This window comes from Penicillium verrucosum (genome assembly GCF_028828655.1).
Source record: "Penicillium verrucosum strain IBT 35672 chromosome Unknown utg000004l_segment0_segment0, whole genome shotgun sequence".
Lineage (NCBI taxonomy): Eukaryota > Fungi > Ascomycota > Eurotiomycetes > Eurotiales > Aspergillaceae > Penicillium > Penicillium verrucosum.
In genome coordinates this window covers 1,821,922-1,841,829 of record NW_026643213.1, presented here as the reverse complement: position 1 = coordinate 1,841,829, position 19,908 = coordinate 1,821,922, and the positions used below count along the sequence as shown (strand labels likewise).

Here is a 19,908-nt window from a genome sequence, read left to right as displayed (position 1 = left end):
ACAGAGGAAATACCCTACGTAGAAGAACCTACCTAGGTAGGTAAGTTCCATTGGACATAGTGGACGGTGAGGTAAGGAGTTCCTTTGAACAATTCTAACGAGATAAAAGGGAAAATTGCTTCTTCAAACTACAGCCGAGCGAGAAATTTTGTACAAAATTTCGGAAAGCTCTAGGCAGAAACCAATACCGGAAACACAATACTCTTCCATTCGGTCACCTTAATGATATTCTTCTGGGTATATCATTACCGCATAGGAAAAATCTAATTTTATTCTATCACGTCTCTTTCGAAACTCATAGCATTTTGTTGTCACCTTAAGAAGCCAAATTTCTTCCGTAGCCCTTTTATTGAAGCCTTAAGTGTACTATTTCAACCCTGAGCTATATGTTTAGTATTATTTATGGAGAGGAGTTCATTCATCATCCACTTATATCGAGGATTGCATACTTCCCCAATTCGAGCGACTTTGGCGTCGTGCTATAGAACGCGTCTCGGTAGAGGCTATTGACAATCACCGCGGGCGATTTTTTAATTGCAGTCGTAATGGTATGATTCGTGCTAAGCATATATTGATCCTTAAAGCCTATCGGCTATATCTTATTAATACGAGTTTTGTATATATCCACCGTTTACTTATAGTTCTTATATGATTGCGTATCTTGGATATAGCCATATATAAACGATACTACAGCGACCATCACCTAAAGGCGGAGATTAGAAAGACATTGAATGGCTCCACTGGTTCCATATACTGCTGGACTTTCCTAGTGTAAGGAACATATTGTTCGTGGTCTAAGATTTAGCGGTGCTGAATTGGGAGAGGTGCCTTTTCATCTTTGGGTCCCGTTTCTGCTTCGCTCGCTAGACATATGCTATGTTTAGCGGGGAGGTTGAAGGCTATTATGGCCCAGACTTATATATAGGGTTAAATATTGCATTAATTAACACACAACTTTTTGAAGTCATTTCAGTCAGTCATTTCAGGGCAAAGGCGCAAGTTTTGCCAAACGACATGTGTGAGCCTCATGTATGTTGGGTTACACAGGTACATATGTATGTCCACTGCATTGACCAAATACGCGGTGGCTTTCTATTCTGTGCCAGGAGGCTCAAGCCTTGTGTTGCATACGAAGCGGACGGTGAGGTGATGAGGAAGTCGATGAAGAAGTCGATGAGGATGGTCAAGTAGAACAATCAGCCGAGTCCCAGCCAAAAGCAGCCCGATTGGAAGAAAATGGAGCTTCAAGAAGCCAGAGGATCATGAGGCAGGGTGGATATTATCCGAAGTGTAAAACGGAAAAGTTTATTCAGAATTCCTGTCAAAAAAGTGGTCGCGAGAGTTCGAGTGCTTCTGTCAATGTAAATCAATGCGGTCTACAGCGTCGGGTTCGAGATCCACAAATCCTGCTAGGTTGTGTGGAGTACCATTGATCCCATTCGTCTCTTGCGCCGTTCCTCTACCTATGCAAGTAGGTTCCGGTGCTACCGGTGAGGTAGTAGTGGAGACTAGCGCGATCAGATAAGATCATAACACGCCCATTTCTTCTGTGTCGCGGGGCGCCAAGACATCACGCGATGACGTGTCAAGATGATCAGAGTGCGAAAAAGAAACGAAATTTGGTTGGCTCCATTTCAGCAACCTAATATTGAATGTTCAGCAAGGAGATATAGAGATATAACAGAGTAGAGAAGGGGGATGTAAAGAAGTTGAAAAAGCTTCCAAGGTTGCAAATCACATGGGCAGGGCTTGGAACCTTGGAAAGAAACAGAGTGGGGACAGTTAAGGCCAATGAACATTGGCCATTAATTACTGTCATAAAACATTTATTACTGTGTTACAAGCCTAAATTGTCATGAGTCAGCATAATTAACAGCCAGAATACCGTCAGGGGTGACCGGCGAGCCGGAAGTGCCGCCAGCCGCGATCATACGACGAGAACTTCCTTCCCATTCGGCTGCCTGGCTGGTGTATTTTGGTCCATACAACCCCCTCTGATCTTCATGCATGGAGACTGGAAGCTCAATCTCAGTTTAAAGCAATAGCTTGTATCTCCAGAACTGTCTCTTCCCATTACGTCGGTTCTTGTATTTTCAAGGGCTACCCAGGTGATCCACCTTCCCTTTATCGCTCAGAGATCACCTATGCACAGCGGGTTTAGAACCCACCTGGTTCCTTGGGCCTAAGTGATTGCATCAGGTCTGTTTTATGTGGGTATCTGACACACCCCTGCTTCGTTCCTCCAATCGCCTACCACCACCCGTGACTGTTATTCTCACATCCCCCTCCTCGCAACTCAGTCTTTACATTTCACATTGCAGAAAGCAAAGAGTGCATTCACGTCTGTTAAGCTTCATTTATTTGAGTTCGAGCGTTACACTTGAAGTTGAGCCCAGTCAGTACCATCTATCTCCTTGCCGCTGTCATTGGATCGCCGCTAGCCTTTATCGGCCTAGCTGCCTGATTTGCCTCCAAGATGGCTGTGCAGGCAGCTAAATTCTATGCCTTTAAAGAAGCAGTGTCTTTCTTCTATTATTGGAACTAACATGCTATTCAGTGCCAACCATTTAGAGTGCCCAATACATCATTCGGACTTAGACTGCCTCGGGCATTGGTCGAGGATCCAAGCGTGGAATACTAGCCAAAATGTCTGGTCCCAATATGGAGAATGACTTTCAGCTTTTTTCTTCACGGACTACTGATGCGGATGAAGCGCGAGGAGGTGGTGATCTGTTCACACATCCAACCGGAGAAAATGTGAACCAAGATTGGACGCAATGGATGCGATGGGATGAGCCAATGTTCTCGGAAGGAGATCAAAAGCCAATGGGTTCGTCTATAGACCTACCATCTATTTCCCCCCACACAGATATGAGCTCTCCGAGTCATTTGAACTACAAAGACTTCTCGCCTAATCTTCCCCTCGGCTTGGTGGAAATTCCATCTGAGCCCAATGCCGGGAACAACCTTGGCTACACCCACAGCCTGCCTGGAAAAGACTGCCACACCAGCCAGCAACAACATTCAGGTCTGGTGTCTCCAATCTCAAGTGCTGGGACAAGCCGGAAGCGAAAGACCGGCAGCGATGACGACGCCACCACAGTGACTGGACCAGTGCAACCGGGCAAGAAAATGCCTGCCAAAAAGCGGGCTCACAACGTCATCGAGAAGCGGTATCGTGCCAACTTGAACGATAAAATCGCCGAACTTCGCGACAGTGTTCCCAGCCTGCGGTCGACCAAGAACCCGAATGGAGGCTCACCCGATGATGACGACGAAGCGGAGGCAGCAAATGCCGCGAACAAGCTCAACAAAGCATCCATTTTGTCGAAAGCGACGGAGTACATCAAGCATTTGGAAATTCGTAACCAACGTTTGGAAGACGAAAACACTGATTTGAAGAATCGGCTCCGTCAGGCTGATAAGGCAGCAGATCAAGCCGCCACATCCTCGGCATCTGTGTCCTCTCCCAGCAACTACGCCTCAACGGACTCGGCCTCCGGTAGCTCACCTAGTGTGTTTTCTCAGGCGGAAGAGGTGTCCAGCGACGGTTCACCCACCTCTCAGAACCCCCCAGAAGGCCTCCTTCCGGTTCCTGATGCATGGAAACGTATGCGATCTGAGACTGCAAAGCAAGGAATCTTTGCCGAATCCTATATCAAATACCCCTCGTCATCATCCTCATCTCATCAACCACAATATGCGAGAGAAGATACCTCCACCCGACGTTCAAGGATGCCCAACAAGTATATGCTGGGTGCCCTTGCCGGTCTGATGGTTCTTGAAGGTATGGGCTCTGACGATTCCGAGTCCGAGCCGAAGGGCCTGTTTGCACTCCCTATCAGCCTTCTCAGCCGTTTCCAAACACCTACACTGGCACACTGGGAATTCTATCTGAAGCAGTTCTGGTACTCGTGGCAGGCTCGTGCATTTTCTCATTTCCTCATGCTAGCAACGCTGGTCGTTGGTAGTGCTTTCATTGTTTTTGTCTACTTGTTCAATGCGCAGCCCATCACGCGACGTGGCCCATCCAAATCGGCTTCTGAGGGCCCGCCTGCGCCCCTTACGTCTAGTGATTTCCGCCGGCAGGCTTGGTTAACTAGCATGCAACGCGCCGGTGTTCCACGTCATAGATTCTTCCGAGAGTGGTATGTCGTTACTTCGAGATGCTTTGAATACGTCTTACGATGCTTCATGGGATGGCAACTCTATTCGTGGGCCACCGGAATCACCGAGGAAGATGAAAAAGGGCGAGTCAAGACTTGGGATATTGCAATTGATGCTCAACTCACTGGTGGAGATGCTGAGATCAGCAAGAGCCGCCTTGTGCTCACTATCTTCGCTGCTGGCACACTCCCCTGCACTCCCACGAGAATGATAATCAAAGCCTTGCATGTCCGCATTCTTTTGTGGAACGTCGGAGAGGCAGGCTCCTGGTCATTCCATGTGTCAAACGACATTGCACGAGCTCTTGCCAGATTCCAGTGGGGTGTGGCTCGAGAATTAAATGCCGCGCTCCCTGAGGGTCACCCTGATCAGCTTCCCCCTCATCTTGCTGCCTTGATCAAACTAGATTGCGAAGATGTCATGATTGACAACATTATTCAACGTGCTGTGAATCTGACATGGAACCGACCAACTCAAGAGGGTACTGGCGACGACGAAGTGCTGCTTGACGTTGTGGACGAAGACCCGGCCATTCAATGTTCCCAAGATGCACTTGCGGCTTGGTGGTCCAGTCACCTTTTGCAAACCGCCCTTCTCAATTATTTCGAAGCAAGTGAGAAGGGCCCGGTGTCCAAGGCAAGCCGTGATGCATTCAAAGAGAAGATTCGTATGTCTCTCGATGTGGCGCCAGTGCTTTCCGCCGCGCACACTCGAGCACTTGTTATGAAAGCCGTATTCTTTGAACAAAACCGCATTGAAAATGTCGGGGCAGTTCTTGCCGCACTGCCGAAGGAGAAGAGAAAGGGAAGTCAGAGCCACTCGTCCAACTTCCTTGATTCCTCTCTCCCCGTTTCTGTGCGGGACGAAATCTCCATTGCCGTGCGTTGTGCTATGATTGCCACCATTGTCACCGAACGATCCACAGGCGACTCTTCCTCACTACCGGAGTCTTTCACCATTCAAAAGGCCATTACTTGGTTTAATCAGCTTCCGATCGATCCAATCGAGCTTTCTCTCATTGGGTTTTCGTCTGTCTATCACCTCCTACACCTCCTCGCCTCTGACGTGGATTATATCGCGTCATCCGATTCATCCTGCCCTTCGACTCCAACCTCAGAGGCTACTTCCTCCGCAGACGATGAAGCTGAAGAAAAGCCCCGTTCGGCCCACAAGCTCTCCATCTTCCCCCGCGACATTCCCAATCTCGGGCGGGTATCAGCAGAACTCATTTATTGGGCCCGACATGCCTACACCCCGGCTTTCTACGGCTTTTCATCTACTCTTGTAGAAGTAATCGTCAATTCGTGCACAGCAGTTTGCCAAAACGCAGGCATCAATGTTGATGACTTTGTTCACACTGCGCCTGACAGGGCTTTGTCTAAGCAACGCAGGACCCGTCGACGCAGGGGAGAATCCCAGTCATCTCAAAGCGACGCCGATCAAGATCTAGTTGATTATCCCGTCCAAAGACCGTCTCTGCGTCGGGAACGATCGGCCAGCAACGACACTGGGTATGGCAGCCTCTCTGTTGAGGAAGATGCACAGCCAGTCCCCCAAACCCCTCCCAATGTGCAGGAGGTACCTGGCTGAGGTCTCCAATTACCACAGCCCCCTGTGTCACTTATGCAAACCCAATAATGACGGCGTTTTCGGTTTTTGTATTCTAGTTTGGTTATGGTCAAGGGTTCTTTTTGGTCATCGGGAAAAGAGGGGGAAATGGAATGGTATCGATAATAGCGTATTTGTATAAGCTCTAGCGTCAAATAGAATGGCATCCTCATAACATATATGATAAACTCACAAAGTCATAGTTCAAAACTGCAGGTGTATTGTATGAATTCAGGTAGCATTAGAGGGTCTTTGCCTATGATATCCAACATGGACAGAAAAATTCTACATTCAGCTTGTTCTAGGGCTGAGAGTGTGTGCAATTCATTTTTGGCATAGGCCATTTGCTCTGATGGTAGTTGCCAATGTTTGCAGCCGTCTTCTCTTGACCTTGCGCAACAACGGGAGATGGTCTGTGCATTGGATTCCGCTTCAAGTTGTTTCCGGTCATGTTCATCTAATGAGATCCATCTCGTTTTAGTATGTATTTTCAACATTGTACATATACTATAACTAGTTAACTAGTTAACTAGTTATATGTTGTATGTGGTATTTTTGTATGGATCAATCTAGGCCCTGAGAACCTCAAATCCCCAATGTAACAGAACCTTCCTTTGGAAGGTTCCGTACGGAGTTACGGAGTACGTACAGGCTGGTTAACTAAGTATTTAAGGCATCAATTATTTATGCCAGGAATCTAAGGCCATCTATCTCACTAGCAACCCATGGACCGACCTCCTGACCTGTATAGTCACGATACCACATACAACAAGCACTCCACTTAACTCATCTGAAATATTCTATTCCTTTATCTTGCATATTGTCACATACTTGGTTTTCCTGAGGCGATAACTCGGCTTGCCTCATCATTTTACTGTCCATCTGATTCAAGGCATCAGCCCCGCCACGACCCTCAACCCGTTTCGGGCATTTCGTGAAGCGGAATGGTCAGCGGTGCTTTCGAGAGCCTCGGCTCAACGGAGCTCACTGAACTGGCGTGAATTCCGAGAGAAGTCGTTTGGTAATTGTGTCCATCTGGTATCATTCTATACACACTCGGACCCTTACCTAGAATCTCTCGAGCCAATTTAGAAGTTTTTGCGGCTCCGAGTCTTAGTATAGTGTACTATGGCGTCATATATACAAGGTTCGACTACTACGCTGCAGTTTGCACCTCGAACTTGACCATTGTCTCTAACGTTACGGTTGCATCCCATTGAACCGAGTGTTCGATGCTCGAGTCATTTTAAGCGTCTTGTTATCGAGAGTTCTGAAAATTGATCTGCAAATCTCAAGCAGAATCGACCCGATTCAGGAACTAAATTGGTTATTATTTTTTTCATGTTCACATATCTTTGTTCTTATCCCATGATATGACTGATTGGGGGACGAAGAATGCTGGAAGTGACAGCAGGTGTCAACATTCCGTTTTCGGGTTGCCGAACAAGGGCTCCATCTATACGGCCACCCCTACGCCTACAATGATGGCCCAGCCCGCTACATCACCCCGAGGTCCACATGCCCTTCAATTGGTCATGACAAGGCAGTTGCCAGAGACTTGGAATTCTTCACTACTCGAGCGCATCATCTCCACTCAGAATAAACTTCGCACGCATGCCAAGGTCCATTTCGCCCAATTCGACGTTACAGTGGCCATGTGAGACACAATTGTCTACGCTTGTCGTGTAAACGTGAGGGTGGGTTCGTTCATCTTTTTTAAAAAAAAATAAACTTGCGGGACCTGCACCGGTCAATGACGGCATGTCTCCATCCATGGATGGCTAGTCTGGAAATTAATACAACGCCAATGATGCCCACGTCTTACTTTCCTTTCCACGCGACCCCAGTACCATTTGAAGCATATTCCGCCCAAACCTTGTGTTCTCGCCCTTTCTCGGTCTTGAACTCTTCGAGGGTTGGATAATATATGCTCATTGTGGTTGACGGTCTTCCTACCTGAGCCGATCTGTAGCTCGAGCTCCCCTTGCCTATTGAATGGCATGATGGGTGTCGAACTCAAAGGAAATGGCCCGGGGGAGCCGCCTATGAACCCCACGATTGCCGTCCCTCTGTTCGTTGTCGGTGGACTGATAGCAATTTTATTTGCCTGGAAAACCGTCATTCGCATTCGACATCGCCGACGATCAAAGGCGGCACAGGAAGGAACTGACCAGACGCAGCTATGCCGGACAAATCGCTTCAATGCCGCCCTCAAAAAGAATTTACTATATGCTCCGATATGGGGCAATCGCCATAGCCGCGAATTCCGCATCTTACGGATGCATATGGGGTCTCTACCGCTACGACTGGAAGTGATTTGCCTGTTGATTTACCTCAGCTTGAACATAATTTTCATTGTCGTGACCGTCGATTGGTGGATCAGCGATTACTCGGAGAAGATGTTCCAGCTCAAATACTCCGCGGGCCATCTGGCAGTCATGAATACGCCAGGCTTGGTCATTGGCGCAGGACGGAACAATCCGTTGGTCCAGCTGCTGGGTATCTCGTTCGATGCGTTCAACTTTATGCATCGTTGGGTGGGACGTGTGATCACAGCTAACGCGATCATTCACATGAGCGCCGTGCTGGCCGACCAGGTTTATCTGCGTGAGTAGCCTTAAACATATATGATGCAATCATTCACTAATATCGACCTTTTGAAATTAGATGGCACAGACTATGTTCTATATATCATGTGGCAACAGAGGCTCTTTCTATGCGGCCTTATGGTATGTGATACAGTTCACCAGCGTTTCAGATGGTCATCTAACATATATCTCCACAGGCCATCCTTGGATTTATTTTCATTTTTATTCAATCTCTGTCGCCGGCCCGACATGCATTTTACGAATTATTCCTTCACCTGCATATAGCCCTGGCCGTATTTGCCTTCGTGGCACTTTGGTATCACCTGAAAAACCTGTTGCAACAGCGTGTGCTTCTTGGCACCTTGATCCTGTGGGGTCTTGATCGTGCAGGTCGACTTGCAATACTACTTTGGAGAAATCTTAGCTCAAGACCCACAACTGCCACAGTCGAGGCTCTGTCTGGGTCTGTTGCTCGCGTTGATGTTGCCGTGGCTCGGGCATGGCGCTTCCGTCCTGGTCAGTATATGTACCTCTATATGCCGTGTCTGGGCTTGTGGACATCACATCCGTTCACGGTTGCGTGGTCGTCGACATCGGATTCGTTGAATATGAACGAAAAACGCGCCTCGGGTGACTCTTTGGACGCTCTCACCGGAGGCTCGCCAACTACAACCATGTCCGTCCTGATCAAGGGCCAAGACGGATTCACAAAAAAGTTGCTCCAGAAGGTGGAAGACTCCCCCGAGGGACGCATTCAGGCTATGGCATTGGCAGAGGGGCCATTTGGTATGGATTCCATATCTTAGACATTGGTTGTTGATGGTTTTAAATATGTTTGCTAACATTTCACAGGCGGTATCCATTCTCTCGCCTCATATGGTACTCTACTGTTGATAGCCGGGGGGGATCGGCATTACCCACCCAATGTCATATTTGAACGAGGTTATCACCACGTTCACCGAACAAAAGACAGCTACTCGCAAGGTGCATTTGGTCTGGATCGTCCGCAGTCTAGGTATGACAACCCTGCCTGTTACATGTAATTGACCACTAACATTTTTTTTAAAAAAAAGACCATCTCAGTTGGATTCAAAGTTTCATGGCCGAGATACTAGGCCACGAATCCCTAACCAGCCCAACAAACCCGAACGGCCACTCATACTTCCAATTTCCACGGCTTCTCCTCTCCATCAGCCTGCATATCACATCGCATAAGGACACGGTCGAGGAATACATCCCACAGCCAGATTCGCTGTGGATGCAATGCGCTCCGCCCAACGTACCGGTCAGCATCAACCACGGCAAGCCGTGTATGCAGTCCGTGCTAGAAAAAGAAAAAGAAGATCAGATCGGTGCGATGGCGGTTAGTGTCTGCGGTCCTGGTGGCCTGGGCGATAGTGTGCGGGAGGCTGTTAGAAATGTGCAAGGGGAGAAGACGGTTGATCTCTTCGAAGAGACATTCTCATGGTAGGTGGCTTTGTGTCTCTGGATATGTTTTCTAGAAGCTCTGCGAGTTTTGTCGTTATATTTCTGTGTAAACAATTTTTGAGTTGAGCTCTACATCGATACCCTCTGTGAGGTTTTAAGAATCGGTTTTTGAATCTAGTTAAATGTATATTTTCGATTAGAAGTCTGGCGTATGCATTCTCTACTCTATTTTGGAAGCATCGAAAAAGTTCATCAGGATGATATTTCATTGTTCATGTTCATTACACGCTCCATTTTGGCTAGAGCACGGTCTATCAAGTCTTCGACGAGTTCCTGGCCAGGTGTGCAAGTAGCCTTCGCATCACGAAGACCCTGCAGCCATATATCCCATCTGTCGCGTTCAAAGCCTTTCCAACCACGGGTTGAATACATTTCTCCCGGTCGACCGTCATATTTGTTGTATCTTCGGCAGTTGAGTACATTTTCCCACAGCCTATCGCCGGCACAGATTAGCCAGTAACACACGCCGAGCAGACCAGCCGTAGAAGCCACTCGTTCGGAAAGAATGCCCTCTTCGAACACATGACGAAGTCCACGGAGTCCCATATGAGACTCATCCATAGCATCGCTGATCCACACCTGCAACGGGGAAGTGTACTCAACATCGGCAGCTTGGGTCGCTTTCGCGAGGAAGATATTGAACTTTGCCCATCTGATTTGGTGTTCAGGTTCCATATCCGGGTCGTTGAGGTCTAAGGATTGATTAGCGCTACAGAAGGAAGAAAGAAAAGAAAAGAAAAAGAAAATACAAGAATCCGAGGTTTTTGCTTACATTTCATCTGGTCAGTCCATATTTCACGAGCCCAGAAAGTCAGGGATGGTAGATGTGACCATACTCTGCTTCCATCTTGTGTTTTTAGGACCAAACCAGTCGATGAGTCGACGGCATTGTACAGCTTCAACTCAGCCAGGAATTTAACCAATGGATCATACTGGGTTGTATCGATTTGCATAGCCAACTCAATGATAGCTATGAATGTTATTGCGTCGGCCTTCTCGATAGTTCCTCCTGCGCCGTAGTTTTCCAATCTGTCCATTGTCGTGGCTATAACCCATTGTACAGCATCGTCCACTTCGACTTCTTCATTGACAAGTGCCTCGAATAACTTGAACTCCTTGGACTCTTCGGCCCGCGTGTGCTTAAGCGTTTCATCCCACATGGTGAATTATTGGTAAGGTTTTTGTTCTCTTGAGATGAACTTCCTTTTTTTTATTTTTTTTTTTGTTCAATTTGCTAGTGGGTGGGAAATCCTTGTCTAGCGTGTCTTAGGGCTAGACTAGGCTCGGGGTTGTTACAGATAGAGTTTATTTTTGATTGTGTGTTGGAGTGGAATAAATAAATACAACATACAGACATTGAAGTTAACCAATAATGAATATAAAATATATAAAATATATATATTGTACCAAGACAGTAGTGGATCGAAGGATCAAAGGATCGAAGGATCGTGGGAAGATTAACCCCAAAGGCACAAAGCGGCACATTGACCGTGCGGGGGGAGTTCCTTAAAATTCTAAAACTTGGCATTTGCATTTCCCTTGTATATACTCCGCATATATATCGATCCCAAATATCCAATGGCATATCAATTGAACCATGATCACGTTGAAATTTGACTCTGTGCAACAGCCCACTGGAAAAGTTCTGCGATCGAGTTACTCACCGTAGCCGTCCTAGGAATTTCATGCCCACCACCATGATCATAGGTACGACGTTTCGTTGGTTCACAAATACCAGAAAGATGCACACCAGCCGCCCAGCGAGGATCTTTCGAGCCGTAAATATGTACCGTGGGAATATTGATGTGGTAAGGACTTGTAATCTCACTCCGCAATTCGGCCTCCGAGAGCCCGCTGTCTAGAGTTTTGAGACCAATCCACCGATCCCCACCTTGGGTCAAGAGAGCCGACGAGCGAGCCTGTTGATTCAACGCAGACCGGGAAGCAAGATCACGTCTGCGCGCCTCGGCAGAAACATGGAAGCCCATTTCCTCCAGAACACCCAACGATGCACCCCCGCACACAAAAATAGCCGCTTTGAACGGCGGCGGGAGGTGGGGTGTCTCTTCGTGGTGGAATAGGAGAGCACTAGATCCCAGGGCGCAGCCTTGAGAGAACATGAGCGCGAGATCGTAGGGGCCATTTTTGGCGATATGATCTGTCAGCCAGTTGTAGGTGGCTCGGATGGACTCGACCCCGTCATTTTGCCAAAAAGAGTAGTATGGCGGACTGTAGAAGATATCTACTCCTGGAGCGGCGTCACACTCGAATGGGCCATCGATAAAGTCAAATTGAATGTCGTTGGGAAGTTTGGCGCGGAATGAGGCTGGGGATATATTAGTTATGTCTGTGGAAAGACCGGTGGACTGTGGGGGAAGGGGGCTAACAAGTTTGGGACCTGAAGATAGAGCCACTAGTCCCTCGACCATGGAGGCAAAGCACTTTCATGATGATATATATTCTGGTTGAAGTTGAAATAAGAGAGGGGGGGAATCCTGTCGGAGGGGTTCAAGCTCATGCAGATAAGCACTAACCGACTCAACCCCGCGATATCACGATTCGGAATAACACCTTATTTTGAACAGTTAAAGGACATCAAATTCGTTGGTTTAGACCAGAATTACAAGATATAGGTCTGACTACTATTCTCAAATTGCTTTGAACCCTGGTTTTATTTTCTAGTCTTGGCTGATACCCCCTTGCGCTAGCTAGGCGGAGGACCTCATTTATAGTTACCTGATATGTTAACATGTCAGACATTCTTGCACATTGAAAATGAAATAGAAATCTGTTAAGATAGATTCAAAGTTGCTATGGCTTTTTGTTGGTAGTTCCCCTGCCGGTTTGTTCCGTATACCAAGCCTCATATATATATATATAGTTATATAGTTAGATAGTAATCGTTATGTGATATCATCCTTTTCGGAGCATCTTCCTAGTCTTCCTAGCACTTTATTTCTGAATTATATTTATATACAAATGTTAATTTCGAAATTGGACCATCTGTCTGTCGAGAATTGACCTCTGGGCCACGGTTGGGAGATAGATAGTTGTCTTTCCTACAGATCTGCAATAATCACAGTACTACGTTTCAGGTGAGCGATTGACGCAATAAGGCCAATTGGAATGCATATCAAAAGCCTTGATGACATTCGTGTTCATGTCATCCCTGTGCAACATTGAAATATGGCCAAGAGACCAAATCAGGGCAGAACTATCGATTGGGGCCTACTTTTCAGAGTGAATCGAAAGATGCCTAATGTGGGCTTTCCGTTTTGGCGTGAAGGCTGTGTAGCATATTCATACGTGCCTGTTCCAGGGGCAACGCTGTTAATCAACGATGTCGAAGCGGATGGATTAAGACGGAGTCGGTGCAATATTTGGGACGATCCTAAGTTTGGTCCAAGTGGAGAGATATAAAGTGGATTATTTCACCTCAATTTGTAATCAATCAACTATTTAATCCTCCATCTTCTCCATCTTCTATATTCCAATATTCCAATATTCCAATATTTCAGTTCACTCACTGTCTCCTTTATCCCCCATACTCCATACTACCACCATGAAGGCAGTCATCATCACCCAACCCAAGACCGCGGGCTTGGTCACTGATCGTCCCATTCCCAAGCTTCGCGATGACTACATTCTTGTCAAGACCGTCAGTGTGGGCTTGAACCCCACCGACTGGAAGCACGTTGCCTACATTTCCCCTCCTGGCGTTCTCATCGGATGCGACTATGCAGGCACAGTCGAGGCCGTCGGCAAGGATGTCAAAAAGAATTTCAACAAGGGTGACCGCGTGTGCGGATTCGTGCACGGTTCCAATGCAGTGCAGCCCGAAGATGGCACTTTCGCCGAGTACATTGTCGCCAAGGGTGACGTACAGTGGAAGATACCCGAAAATATGAGCTTCCAGGAGGCCGCCACCCTCGGAGTGGGCATCAACACCGTGGGCCAGGGTCTGTACCAGAGTTTGAAGCTTGCACTGCCCACCGAACCCATTAAGGATGCGACTCCGATTCTGATTTACGGCGGATCCACCGCGACCGGTACCCTGGCCATCCAATTTGCCAAGCTCTCGGGCTACAAGGTCTTGACCACTTGCTCGCCGCGCAACTTCGATTTGGTCCGCAGCCTCGGCGCCGATGATGTCTATGACTACAAGGACGCCCAGGCCGCCGCTAAAATTCGCAATGCCACCGATAACAACCTGAAGCTCGTATTCGATTGCATCTCGCTCGAGTCCAGCGCGGCGTTCTGTGACAATGCTATCTCCACGGATGGGGGCGAGTATAGCGCTCTGTTGGGCGTCAAAATTAACCGTGCCAATGTGAATGACCGCTTCACCCTGGCTTATACCACCATCGGTGAGGCGTTCTCCTTTGGAGATATTCCCTTCCCCGCCAAGCCAGAGGATAGGGCTTTCGCTGAGAAGTTCCTTCCCATTGCCGAGTGTCTGCTCGCCCAAGGAAAGGTTAAGGTTCACCCTCCTAAGGTCGGCGAGCATGGATTGAAGGGTGTGATTGAGGGTCTGAACTTGTTGAAGGAGGACAAGGTCAGCGGCGAGAAGCTGGTCTACAATGTCTCCGAAACCCCGGAGTAAGACACTACTTTCTGTCTACTGGATGATTTAGAGAACGAAAAAGCTACCATTTTCACCTCCACAACCTTGAATTACTGTGCGAGTTTCATCTATTCTATCTTCCAAGATGATATATCTCCCATTAGTTGTCATTGACATTATCAATGTAGAATCAATCTTCAAAACAGGCTTGAAATTTCCACACGTCACCTGCCCCTCCTTTATCATCTCAAACCTGATTATCAATCGAGCCATTCTTCTGCGTTTCGTACTCCCTCGGGTCCTCGCTTTAAATCCCACTTCCAACTAACTGTTGTCTTGTCAGCCCAGACTAGTTCCAAACCAATTGCCATGGGTTATCAATCCGACCTTTGCTCAAACACGCCAGGAACATGAGAAAGCATATCAAAACTGACCACACAACGTTGAATAAACGTAAATCCTTCATAACGGTCTTTACCTTCGAAATTAAGGCGCGGGTACCTCGGCACTGAAGAAGCTCCCCGAGATTTGGACAATGGCCAATCAGATCAAGGCTCTGTCCGCATTAGGCTTAGTCTCCGCAAGAGCAAACACCCCTGGAGAAGCACGAGATACCTTCCTATGTTGTAAGTAACTACATACATGTGGAGAGCATCATCGGATATGTCGTTGATCGACAGTGATTTGAGAGCAACAGGTTGATTGGTAATTCATTGACAAGTTCGCCATGGGAAAGAAAAAAAAAAAAAAAAACCACGCACTCCAGGGCTGCCGGGGCACCTGCAGCACAGACCCGCCTAGTAGTCAACATTTACGTGGACTGTCCAAAATGTTCTCTTTTCAAACGGCCTTGGTCATAAAATTTAGATAAAGAAAATGAATAAACAGCAGCGTGTTGAACACCATAGAGGCAGCACTTTATGGCCGACGTGGTGTTGAACCAGTCAGACAAATGATCCAAAATCACTTCAGTTCCACACTCGCATTCGCACTTAGCGATAGTGGCGTAAGAGTAGCCAATCCTGCCCGAGTCTCAGCATCCTCGAGAGTAAGAGTTGCATTCCTCCCGCTCCCAATGCCCAGTGACCGCTTCACGGCCTTCCAGCTCTCAACGCACAACAGGTAGACACATGTACAACCAAGGACGACTCCCCACTCCCAGGTGATAGCATGATGCTTGAAGACAAGCTGGTTGACAACTGGGAGGTAAATGACCGGGAAGGCAACGACGAAGCCAGCCATGACTGCCCAAAAGAGGAAGCGGTTCTTCCAGAGGGTGGAGAAGACCGATGATGTCTTGGGATTCCGGATGGGATCCATGTTGAATAGGGAACGAGAAAAGTGCTTCACTTCCCATGCGGTAACAAGGAGAAGAAAGGTGAGTGTGGCGTATGTTGTGGCGCGAGCGCGGAACACTGCGTCGCAGCTTGGATTGTATTCTTGATTACATCCATCGCCTAAAGAAGACGTTCCCGAGCCGGCGGCGTAAATCACACAGACAAATGACACGAGGCAAAGTGTGCCCATGAAGGTTCCGTAGATCATTTTATCTACGATCAGCTCACGGGTAAACACGCCTATGCGTAGGTCGTGGGGTGGTCTATACATGATATCTGGCTGGGCCTCTTCAAGTCCAAGACCGACGGCCAAGAATGAAGAGGTAACAAGATTCGCCCATAAGATTTCCAATGGAGATAGAGGGAAAACCGAGTCACCTCCCTCGTCTTTAAAAGCAAGAGCAAATAGCAGGAGGATGACTTGTGCGATATTCGAAATGAGCAGATGCATGAGGAACTAAAGGTGGTGTCAGTAAATCAACCTTGATTGTAATATCAATGGTAAAAGACATTTTTACCTTCTGAATGTTATCAAAAAGCCGTCTACCTTCTTCAACCGCTTTGACAATAGACGAGAAGTTGTCATCTGTCAAAACCATATCGGCAGCCTCCTTTGCAACATCGCTGCCATTTTTGCCCATGGCAATACCAACGTCAGCCCTTTTGAGGGCAGGTGAATCATTAACACCATCCCCCGTCATGACACAAAATGCCTGACGTCGATGCATCGCATCTACCATCCGAACCTTGGTGGCAGGGCTGCAGCGTGCAATGACGAGAGGCAGTTCCTCAATTGCATCAATTTCTGCATCGGTCAACTTGTCGAATTCATCCGCAGCCATCACCAGTCTGCCGGCTTTGACAATTGCCGTGACACGGTCAAGGATACCGACTTCTGACGCAATTGCTGTGGCTGTCTTGATGTGGTCACCAGTGAGCATATGCACTGTGATCCCTGCCATTTGACATCTGCGTACGGCTGCAGCTGATTCGACCCGAGGGGGATCATAGAGTCCTACGAGACCCCCGAATCGTAGACTTGATTCAGCAGAGCTTCGTGGAGATATTTGAGATTCATCGTCGGCTGGGGGTGTCTTGTATGCGATGCATAGCACCCGAAGTCCTTCGCCCGCCATCCGGTCGGCCGTGTCTCGTATGTTTTGCTTTTCTGCTTCATCAATACTGAGATGCGGAATAATGGTCTCCGGGGCGCCCTTGGTATACACCTCTTTGATTCTATCCCGTAAATTGTCATAGACAACGGTCATCTTCTTGATGGCAGAATCAAATGGATACTCTGTATGTAATTGAAGTTGTCTTTTCTTCATCACAGAGTCTTTTCCAAAGTCGAAGCGCAAAGCCAGAACATGAAGAGCAATCTCCGTTGGTTCACCCACAGCACTCCATACTTGATTGTCATGGTGGACGGCTGAAAGGTTGCAGAGAGCAAGCGCTCGTAGGAAGGTATGCAGTGCGGGATTATCTTCGATGGGTTGATTGGAGTTCCAATCAATCTCATCCAGTTGGACCAGACCACTGGTCGGATCAAATGGATCTGTAGTCTGGCTCACAGTCAAAGTCCCAGCACCGGGGATCCATGCAGATCGGGCTACCATCTTTCCCTGGGTTAAGGTGCCTGTCTTGTCAGAACAGATATTCGTGACACCGCCGACTGCCTCAAGACACTGGAGTTTTCGGACAATCACATTTCCTCTGGCCATTGCTTTTGTGCCCACAGCTATTGTGATGGTGAGGACAGCAATCAACGATTCTGGGATGACGGCAACGGCAACACAGATGCCATATATGAGAACCTCGCCCTGAACATCCCATTTATTGACTGAGAAGACAATAATGGCGAGCAGAATTGCTAGTCCGAAAAGCAAGAGTGCAAATTTGCTCAGCTTCACTTGCAACGGCGTACCGACCAAGCCCAACACGTTCATGAAGAATGTCTTCACCTGTTTCCCCGCCTTACCAAGACGACTCGAGTCACCGAGATTGGGCTGTGTTTGTAGTAGTTGTGCAATCTTCCCAACTTCCGTGTTCATCCCTATTGCAACGACTATTCCCATTGCACGACCTTGTGTAGTACTACAGCCAGAATAAGCCATGTTGGTTCGATCACCGATAGGAATATCAGACAACGATAGGGTTACATGAGGGGTTTTGAGGACGGGGAGGGATTCGCCTGTCAGAAGTGCTTCATCCATTGAAGCATTCATGCCATCGAACAAGCGCAGGTCGGCAGGGACAATATCCCCAACTGCTAGCTGGACTATATCACCGACAACCAGTGCCTCGGCCTTGACGGAGGCAATGCGACCCTCTCGGATGGCCTTGCATATTGGGGCGGAGAGACGATGCAGCGAAAGGATTGTCTGTTCGGCGCGGTAGTCTTGAACGAAGCTAGAAGACAAGTCTTAACGCCAGTAGTGTACAGGTCTTGATTCGGAAATACTCACCCCACGACTATATTCAAAACAATCACTGCCGTGATGACACCTCCCTCAATGTAATCATCGATTCCAAAGGATAGGGCCATGGTGATCAGAAGGACCTTGATTTATGTCAGCTATATTTTGTTGGTGGCATTGCTTGGTTTATGTGGTTTGACATACTAGTGTTAGACTGTTAGACACCTGTCTTAGCAGTATCCCCCAGACGGAGACACCCTCCATCTCACGCACGGTATTCGGACCATCGCGCTGGAGGCGGGAGGCCGCTTCGGTGCCATAGAGTCCATTTCTAACGCGTGTGTTAATAAAAAATGTCTGGTCATGCTGAAGTACATCAGATATTAACGCACTGGAGATCGGTGTGGAGGAGAGAGGCGAGCTCGAATGGTTCTATAAGATGGGCGTTCTGGCCGGGCCCTTCTTTCCTTGCTTGGGGCTCGAAGAACGTAGTACTATCAGTATGTGAGATGGACTTTTTATCGGTATCGCAGGGCTTAGTATGTAGGCGGTTTGTCACATTGGGTTGGTTGGTTTCCGTAAAAGGACATATAGGAGGCTCTGTCGATTCCTCGACATCGGGGGTTGTCTCTACGCCCATTCAATAAGAATTTTGGTAAAGAAAGCGGTGGAAATAAGCTAGATGGTATTGAAATCCCCTGATGAATGCCCGTCAACCTTGAGAGTAGGGGAAAAGTATATTCGCACTAGAGGAGAGAGGGGGGAGGTGGAAGTAGCAAGATGGGGAATGATCTAGAAACGGAATTTGTATCAAGAAGTAGCCCTTTGCATCAAACGTTCACATGTTCCCTTGCTTTCGACCGGAAGAGGGGGTTCTCCAGGCTGTGAGGGGCAGCTTTGATCACATCGTGAAGCCACAATGTCATTGGGTCGACCCATTGTCGGAAAATCTTGGCTCCTCTGGACTCTGGTGGGAGTTTTCAAAGATATTGGTGTGTAGTCCAGTTAAATCATGGGACCAAAGATCCTTACATTGGGATTGGTGGCATTCCAGTCCGGGGTTGAAACCCCAATACACTTGGCTTCTAGGCAGTCGTGGCGTTCTATTCCTGGATTAAAGCTGACGGCTTATCGGAATTCCAGCGATACCCTCTTGTACTTTGGCTGTTGGAAGCTCAATCCAGGTAAGAGGTAACGACCTCCGAGTACCAGATACCAGAAATGCCCTATTTGTTTAAAATTGGTGGTTCCGCAAAGGTCCACGACTGCAAGGTCCTGTATGGACACAGTCGCCTTGCCAATCTTTTGATTAGTTGAATAGGCTGCATTCCAAGAACTCGGCATCTTGGGGGCTGACACGTCCACTGCGACCCTATGGGAAATGGTAGCGAATCGGAGATGACAATCTAAGCCGGCCATGGTCAGAGAGCGGTCAGAGTGTATGTGCCAGTCCTTACCTACTAGTTATGCACAAAGTACATAACTACAACATAGGGTAATATGTTGTAGGTAAATAACTACCTAGTTAGGTAGTTAACTAGTTAACTAGTTAGTAACTAACAACATTCCATGTAGGATTTGTAGGTTGTAGTTGATACCACAGAAGTATAAGATGGACTGGTGACAAACAAAGTACCAAGTACAAGCCCACCTCAGGCGGCCAATCAAGGAGCGGCCCGCACATGAAAAATCGCTGCGACAACTTTGGAACTCGACTTTTTTGCTCTTCGATCAACACA

At 47.7% G+C, this 19,908-nt stretch overlaps 6 protein-coding genes across 6 annotated transcripts; 3 read left to right on the top strand and 3 right to left on the bottom strand.

The window, feature by feature from the left end:
• Positions 1–2,646: 2,646 nt before the first annotated feature.
• Positions 2,647–5,757, top strand: N7516_010117 (basic helix-loop-helix domain-containing protein; the record flags this gene model as incomplete). The annotated part of the gene is made up of 1 exon (XM_057222836.1): positions 2,647–5,757. One exon carries the CDS (start codon positions 2,647–2,649, stop codon positions 5,755–5,757), a length of 3,111 nt encoding a protein of 1,036 aa, XP_057070057.1.
• A 2,021-nt stretch (positions 5,758–7,778) lies between these two features.
• N7516_010116 (ferric reductase family protein) lies at positions 7,779–9,834 on the top strand (the record flags this gene model as incomplete). The annotated part of the gene is made up of 5 exons (XM_057222835.1): positions 7,779–8,382; positions 8,443–8,504; positions 8,561–9,149; positions 9,216–9,378; positions 9,447–9,834. 5 exons carry the CDS (start codon positions 7,779–7,781, stop codon positions 9,832–9,834), a joined length of 1,806 nt encoding a protein of 601 aa, XP_057070056.1.
• Positions 9,835–10,043: 209 nt separating this feature from the next.
• Positions 10,044–11,011, bottom strand: N7516_010115 (DUF3632 domain-containing protein; the record flags this gene model as incomplete). Its single annotated transcript, XM_057222834.1, has 2 exons — positions 10,044–10,543; positions 10,624–11,011. 2 exons carry the CDS (start codon positions 11,009–11,011, stop codon positions 10,044–10,046), a joined length of 888 nt encoding a protein of 295 aa, XP_057070055.1.
• A 441-nt stretch (positions 11,012–11,452) lies between these two features.
• On the bottom strand, positions 11,453–12,299 carry N7516_010114 (putative EF-hand calcium-binding domain protein; the record flags this gene model as incomplete). Its single annotated transcript, XM_057222833.1, has 2 exons — positions 11,453–12,177; positions 12,239–12,299. The coding sequence occupies 2 exons, from the start codon at positions 12,297–12,299 to the stop codon at positions 11,453–11,455; spliced, it is 786 nt and encodes a 261-aa protein (XP_057070054.1).
• Positions 12,300–13,413: 1,114 nt separating this feature from the next.
• Positions 13,414–14,454, top strand: N7516_010113 (zinc-binding alcohol dehydrogenase family protein; the record flags this gene model as incomplete). Its single annotated transcript, XM_057222832.1, has 1 exon — positions 13,414–14,454. One exon carries the CDS (start codon positions 13,414–13,416, stop codon positions 14,452–14,454), a length of 1,041 nt encoding a protein of 346 aa, XP_057070053.1.
• A 924-nt stretch (positions 14,455–15,378) lies between these two features.
• On the bottom strand, positions 15,379–18,809 carry N7516_010112 (putative potassium/sodium P-type ATPase; the record flags this gene model as incomplete). The annotated part of the gene is made up of 5 exons (XM_057222831.1): positions 15,379–16,209; positions 16,271–18,161; positions 18,218–18,312; positions 18,374–18,500; positions 18,562–18,809. 5 exons carry the CDS (start codon positions 18,807–18,809, stop codon positions 15,379–15,381), a joined length of 3,192 nt encoding a protein of 1,063 aa, XP_057070052.1.
• Between the last annotated feature and the right edge of the window lie 1,099 nt (positions 18,810–19,908).